Genomic DNA, 7337 nt, shown 5'->3' with positions numbered 1-7337 from the left:
AAAACTTGCTGCCAGGCTTTCCTCTGTGAGCAAGTCCAATTTCTTTCTCTCTCTCTCTCTCTTTTTCTTTCTTTTGGTGCTGTGTTATTCCTCCGTGGGCAGAAGGCTGCAGGCATTTCAATTTTCTTCAAGTCCTTGTTTCAAAAAAGGCCCAAAATATGTTCTCTTCTCAGAGGCAGTAAACAGCAAGTGCACAATGCAGCTTCTCTAAGCCTCTCTTCTGTCTCAGGGAGAAAGGAATTCTCCAAGCCCTAGAGCCTGACTCACTCGCTGTGTGAGCATGAATTAACCAGGAATGTTCGAGAATTATTCCTGAATAATTCATGAACCTGAATTAATCATGCATTTTCATGAATTATTCATGAATAACTCATGGAAATGCAAGGTTTATTCATGCTCCAAAAAACCCAAGGCTTTTTCTCTTCTCTTTTGCTCTCTCTCCCTGTAAGAAACAGACCTGAAACAAGCTAAGGAAAAGATTAATATATGTATATGGGAAAATAACAGGAATAATAATGCTGAAACAAAACAACCAGGAAAAAAGAAAGCAAAAGCTCTTTTTTTTTTTTTTTTTTTTCTTTGCAGTGGGGACAGCAGGTGGGAGCTTTCCAAGCCAGACAAAGGAGACCTGACAAGGAACTGTGGTGAAGGGACAAGCTCAAGGCAAGGAAGTGTCCGGTCACCCTCTCTCCTGGAGCAGGCAGCAGAGACCTGGAGAGACAGGAGACATCTTGCAAGACTCAACACCTGGAGCAGTGCTAACCAGGCAAGGAACAGCTCTGTTGCTATCAGGGTTGTGATCTCTTTTTTTTTTTTTTTTTTTCCTACTCTGCTTGTGGGTTCGTGTAGTTTTGTTGCATTCATAAGGGTAAATGAACAACTGGTTTGGGGAAGCAATGATCAATGTGTTTTCTTGAAATGTTAAAGGAAAACCTCTCCAGAGAGCTCTTTGGGCTGGGATTGTTTGCTGTGTGGAATGTGGAGCTCTGTTCCTGGCAGGGAGAGGGCTCAGCTGTGCATTTATCCCAGTTTCTGCTCTGTGTTTGGGAGAGGGCTGGGGGCTGCTGCAGGGAAGGGGATGTGTGGAGACAGGCACACAGATAATTTGTATAAGGTGCTTCCTGATAAAAATCAATGCCAGGGTGTGCATCAGTCAGGAGAAAAGGGCTGGGGAAAAGCAGACGTGGGACAGTGTCAGCAGGGGATCCTGGCAGGTCTGGGGAGAGTTACAGATCCTGCAGGGAGCTTTGCTGCAGCTGATGGTGGTAGAGGTGGGGTAGGAGAAACTTCTCCAGGGTGAACTTGAACCTTCCAGGCAGGACTTTAATGGGGGTGTAGAGACAAAACAAGAAGCTGGAATAAATTGGGTCCTAGCTGCCTTTCCTGCCAGCCTGTCTCTGCTCCAACTCTCCTGTGCCTGCCCCAGCTCCTTCCCAGCTTTGGGCACCGTGACCATTCTCCCCCTGGTGCCCAGCACATGGCTCAGCCCTGTCTCCAGAACCCTTCTGCCAAATCCTGCTGCTGAGCAGGGCAGGCAGGGCTGGGGTAATGCTCTGCCAGGCCCTCAGGGGCTGGACAGAATCCCCTCCTGAGCTCTGCAGCCCTTGGCTCCTCAGCTGCTCCTCTGGCACGGGAGGTTTTGGAAATCACCACCAGCCTGGCTCTCCAGTTTCTGCAGTGATTGAAATCTGCAGCTCCAGGGACAGAAAGAGACATCTCAGTGGGAAGAGCAGGGCCAGGACTTAGGATCCAGCTCCTTGCAGCTTTGTTGCTTGGCTGCCTTAGACATATCACTGCTCCGTGCCTCAGTTGCCCCATGGGTGCAATGAAGGGAATTTTCTGTTCTCCTTATCAAAGCATTTTGATGTTTACTGGGGGAAATAATTGCACAGGCAAAGGAATAATCATTTCCTGGAGTACCCCTGGGTCTTCCAGGGTCTTTTCTCTGCACTGCCTTGATATCACACAGACAATGCCCTGCACTGAAGTAATTTGAGCTGTGCTGGTTCACAGGGGCAGAGGAACCAGCCTGTGCCTGCTCAGTACTTTGTTCAGTGTCTGCTCAAAGTGTCAGCTGTGAGACCTGGCCCTCCCTGATCCCAGGTGAGACCTGGCTGGGCTGTCACTGCAAAGGACACTTGGATGCACTGAGGGCACGTGGGGCTGTGCTCAGCCAGACCCAAGAGAGCCTCCCAGCAAAGGGCTTTAGGATAAGGCAAGCTCAGAAGGGTGGGATGGGAACAGAGAAATAACTAGAGAAAATGCAGGGCCAGCTATTTTATATCTGCAGGCTGTGCTGCCCCAGGTAAAGCAGCCCTTGTGAACCCCAGCCACAGGAGTGTTACTGCATAGGAGTTACCAAGTGGTGAAAAGACACAGTAACATGACTCCCTCTTGCATGCAGCAAGGAAGAGCAAGAAACAGCAATTTATTGAAGAAATCCATTGCCTTAAATAAGAGTTTGTGAAAAACAAAATACAGACAGTTCATTGGTCAGAGAAGGAGACACCTCTTGTCCCAGGTTTTCTTACAGATCCAGCAGGTGTTTATTATAATTCTTTCTCTTATGTTTACATTAAAGAAAGATCTGTAGCTTGGGAAAAACCCTAGCTGAGCCTAAGAAAGCCAGACTGGAAAAATCCTTTTAAGATTCTCCCTGGGGCTTTAGTGGCTACACAGGAGAGCCCAAACCCCTGAGGTGACATGCCCATTGTGCTCTCCCTGCTGCAGGTGGAGCCCTGATGGCAGCCAGGCTCTATGTGCTCATCAGCTGGCCCGATGGCAGCCGGGTCATCAGCATGGAGAACATCAAGGAGCCCCGCAAGCCCTTCCACCTCTACACCCTGGGGGAGCAGGTCCTGGCCCGCTGCCCCGGCTTCAGTGGGCTGTACTGGGGCGTGGTGGAAGGCATAAGTGGTGAGTGACACCTGGGTTTGCAGTCTGGGGCTGCTCAGGAGCAACCTTCCAAGAAGGAGTTTAGTGCTGAAAGATTGTCTCTTCCTACAGAGCATAAAGATATTTTGGAGAAGAAGCTGCTGGAAGATCGACAGCTCCTGGAGAAGTTAAGTGAGTAAGGGCTTTTGAATATTGCACCTCCCCTTCTGGGGGGCTTTTTGGGTGGGAGGATGCTGAGCATGTTGTAGTCCCACCATGAATTTCCCATCACTGCAAACAGAGTGCAGAGCACTGGGTGGGAGTGGAGGATATACAACATTGCTGCCCCATCACACATCCTGAGTGTCTCCCTTCCTTTCAGAAGAAGAACCAGCTGTCCAGAGCATGATGCCATCCCCACCAAAAAAATCCAGGAAAACCTTTCCAAAATGGAGCCCAGGGAATGCATCCAGGAAATACCCCAGTGACAGGACCTGTCCTGCTAAGCCACTGCTGAGGGTGGCTGAGGCCAGCCTGCCCCACGATGCCAGCAGCTGCTCCATCCTCAAGGACAGGCGTGTCCTGGGGAGCGTGGCAGGGAGCTCCCACCCAGCCAGCACCTTCACACCCCCTCCCTCCTTCATCACCATGGCCATGCCAGGGCCAGCAGCTTCCCAGAGTGAAGAGGACAGGGCTGGTCCAGCTGCCAGAGGTAACCTTGGGGCCTGGCCTGGTTCTGTGTGACAGGGTGGGATGGGGATTTGCAGAGCAGCCAGAAAACCTCTGCTTTGCTCTGTATGGGCTTTGTCTCTTTGTCCCTTCCCACCTGGGAGGTCTCCTCCAGGAGAGGTGTCTAAAGGGAGATGCCCATGTGTATTGTCTCTGTTCTGTCAGGCACCAGCTCTCTCCTGGGCTAGCAGTTCTCCTCCCCCCAAGCCAAAAGACAATCTGAATGAATACCTATCTGAATAACTGAAATTTCCAAAAGCCCTGTCTCTCCATTAGTCAAACCTTCTCAGATTTCCCCATTTCCCTATTTTTCCACCCACTACCACACCCATTAAATGCACTTATGAAAATATGCTGGTGTCTTATTTACCTGCTGACTAACAGCAGCTTCCAGAGACACATTGGCTTTGCTTGCCTTGCCCCCACCATATCTTTTGCACTGGGAACAGAAGCCCTTGAGATGTCACCTTTCCCTAATATCAAATCCCCTGGATCAGTCCTGGAGAGCCTGTCTGGATCATTGTTTATGCAAATGGAATAATGTGTTGCCATGCAATCTAGCAGGGATGCTTAGATAATCTGTTCTGGAGACAGGAGGATTCAGGACCTTTTCAACAGCTGATTCTTCAGCTTGTCTCCCACCCCTGCTGCAGATTATGTTGCCCTTCCAATGAAGAGGAAGTCAGATGGCATCTTGTCCCCATGCCAGCAGCAGATCTGCCTGAACAGGTAACACCTGAGAGCACAGCCAGGACCCTGAATGTTTCACACCACACACATTGATTTCTGTCCACTGTCTCCATTCTCTGGCAGGGCTTGCTTTGAGTAGATGCTCATGGAGGTTAAACCCAAAGCACAGAAGATAATGGGAGTTTGTGTGGGCACATAGAGCAGAGAAATGAGCCTGTGCTCTCAAGTCCTGATTCTGTGGTGGGTCAGTGGGAGGTCCCCCTTTTCTGTGTGGGATGCACAGGAGTTTGTCCACATGGGGAACCCCTCATCTTCCCTCTCAATCTATTTTATTCTTGCTGCAAATGAAATCAGAATTGACTTTGCTTTGAATTTCAGATAATTCTCCTCAGGAATGTATATGAATATGAGCACAAGGCTGTTTGTGGCAGTGCTCTTTGACTTGCTTGTTTCTTCCAGCCGTGAAGAGCGGAAGATTGATGCTTTGCAAGAGATGGATGGCTTCGAGAGGGCTCACAAAAATTTCAGTCCTGCTGAGGTGGAAAGGTAACTAGCAAAAGAAGGCACTTTTTCCTAACTGTGTTTTCCTCCTCACTACAAGAATAAGCAGTGAGATCACAGATGGGTGACAAAGTGGGGCAATTTTAAACCCCAAAGTTTACAATCGAGCTGGGTGTTTCTGATTGTAGGGCCTGGATTTAGAGATGCAAGAAGGCTCTAAAACAGTGCAGAAACTACAAAGCTTGGTTGTGTGTTCCTTGTTTTATTTTTTATTACTTTGTTGACCAGTATCCAGTGATAAAGTGATGCTAGGGACAGTTTTCTTGCAAAGAAATGGGTGCTAAAAAAATTCAAGTTATGGTTCTTGTATTGCCATTTCCCACAAGTCTGTTGTTTAATACCACAAATATGTGTGTCCTGGGATTTGCAAGACAGGCTTTATGTCCTTCCTTACAACTGAGAAGAAAATTGAGCATCAAAGTCTCCATGTATGCATGCCAAGAGGGAGTTGAGGGTTAAACTGAACATTCCTGAGCAGTGAAAAGTCCAGACCATGTCATTTTTCTCTCCTGCCTTACTCCTCACCCAGGAATAGCTGGAAGGGCTGATACTGTGTTGGAGAAGTTGTCCTGCCCTGGTTGCAGAAGGCAGTGAATCCCTGCTCGGGTGAAGGAGTGACATCCGCAATGAGGATGTGGTGTCTTCTTGCCTTTACACCAGCAACTTGAATTTTTCAGGGCAGAGAAGATGGAGCAGCTGGAGAGGATGGTGTCAGACCTCCAACAGGACGTGCTGTCTCTGAAGAAGAAGGTGCAGAGGCTGGAATCCCTGTCCTTCCAGGAGGAGCCCCACCGACAGCCGTGTGAGGTGGTGGAGCTCTTCAACGGCTACACCAAGGAGCAGCTCAAAGAGACCATCAGGTTTGACCAGAAAATCAGCACAGCCTGCAAGACTCTGCTCTACAAACTCTTCACCTCTGACTACATCCAGAGCCACTCCATCACGGGGCGCAGGGGCAACACCTTCCGCGAGGCAAAGCCCATGATGGACGAACGCTGCATCAAAATCATCAGGGTGCTGCTGAAGCAGAAGTTTGGGGATCACCTCAGTGACACCGTGATCACAGAGAAGATCCAGAACGTGCAGAAAGCCCTGAGGCAGAAGTTTAAGACAGAATGTCTCTGAGGTCTGGGGGTGTCTCCTGAGCAGCCTTCCCAGCAGAGGTGAGCTGAGCAGCTGCTGCTCAGTAGATTTCCCCCAGGGAGCCAGCCCTGTGCTGAAAGCAGCTCAGGCACTGCCAAACCTCTGCCTGCAGTAACTGAGCAGGAGTCTGGCCCAGCCTGGCTCGGTTGCTGCACTCTGCAAGTTCCTTCACCTGCAGTCTGTGTGCAAACCTCGCTGTGGGTGCACAGAATCACCTCTGTGGCTCTGGGGATGTGCTCAGAGGCTTCAGGGCTCCATTTGAGCCCATGAATGGGTCAGGAAGGTAGCACTGTTCCACACAGAAATGTTGGCTTTGGGAGAGGGAGTCCAGCTGCAGACAGGCTGTGTCACCCAACGTGGCTTCTCTCTGTCTGGTTACCTAATTCTGCCTGTGGGACAGCATTTACTATTTCCTCACAGTGAATGTTTTATTTCCAGCAGGAATAGAAAGGCAGACTCATTAAAATGACACCTTAAAACATTCAGAAAAAGAAAACTTGATTTTTTCCCGTCTATTTTACTGTAGCTGTATGGAAGAGTTGTTTTCCCTAACAAAACCTGCTGAACAAGAGAAGGGGTCACCCATGGAGGTTACATTAATTTTCCTTTAAAGATCAGATTATTAGGAGAAATATATACAGGAGAAATCCCTTACATTTTTATGACACAAGAGTAAGAGATGGAGGACAAAATATGGGCCAACTTCACTTCAAAAATAAACATATTGTGGACACTGTCACTATTATTGAAATGCAGTATTTTTATCCTATATGAGAAATGCCAAATGCATCCAGACACTTTGCTCAGAGACTATAGAAAAGGTCTAGAAAGACACATCTTTTCCTAAATAATTCAGAGCTGGAGTGTGGGTGGGTTAAAATTGTACTAAGTGTTAAAAGAATGAGATGCTGACATCAGTCCAGCACTTGACAGAAGTGCTGCAAAATACCAAACATTCCCTTTTACAGAGGCTTCTCAGACAAGAAATTGTTTTTCTCAGCTTAATTTTTAAATTATTCAGGAAAAGAAATGCCAATGGGTTTGCATTAATCAAAACGTGGTATAATTTATATGTTTTGGTGTGTTTTCAAGTACTTAATTTCTTCACAGTTCCATGAGAAATAATGCAAAATAAATGTATGGGAGAAACAAGGAACTGTTTTGAAAGGGGAAAAGAAAAGATGTTATTCTCAAAATTTTCCTCCACCTTCTGCTTTTTTTTTTTTTTTTTTGAGCTAATCCATTAGAGTTGGGTTAATGCTGTGATGCATTTTGGTTTTGGAGGGAGATAGGTTTGCCAATGATTATTTTCATCAGATGTCTCTAACAGTCACATTAAA

At 47.7% G+C, this 7337-nt stretch overlaps 1 protein-coding gene across 1 annotated transcript; it reads left to right on the top strand.

Annotated features, from left to right (window-relative positions):
- The first annotated feature begins 2019 nt into the window (after nt 1-2019).
- Nucleotides 2020-6736, top strand: LOC130261325 (uncharacterized). Its single transcript, XM_056507419.1, has 7 exons — nt 2020-2103; nt 2731-2916; nt 3007-3066; nt 3257-3586; nt 4257-4332; nt 4753-4839; nt 5532-6736. The coding sequence occupies exons 2-7, from the start codon at nt 2742-2744 to the stop codon at nt 5977-5979; spliced, it is 1176 nt and encodes a 391-aa protein (XP_056363394.1). The 5' UTR covers nt 2020-2103; nt 2731-2741; the 3' UTR covers nt 5980-6736.
- The last annotated feature ends 601 nt before the right edge of the window (nt 6737-7337 follow it).

The sequence above is a fragment of the Oenanthe melanoleuca genome, chromosome 20 (assembly GCF_029582105.1).
Source record: "Oenanthe melanoleuca isolate GR-GAL-2019-014 chromosome 20, OMel1.0, whole genome shotgun sequence".
Classification (NCBI taxonomy): domain Eukaryota; kingdom Metazoa; phylum Chordata; class Aves; order Passeriformes; family Muscicapidae; genus Oenanthe; species Oenanthe melanoleuca.
Note: the sequence above shows the minus strand (reverse complement) of the source record. Positions and strands in the feature narration are given on the sequence as shown.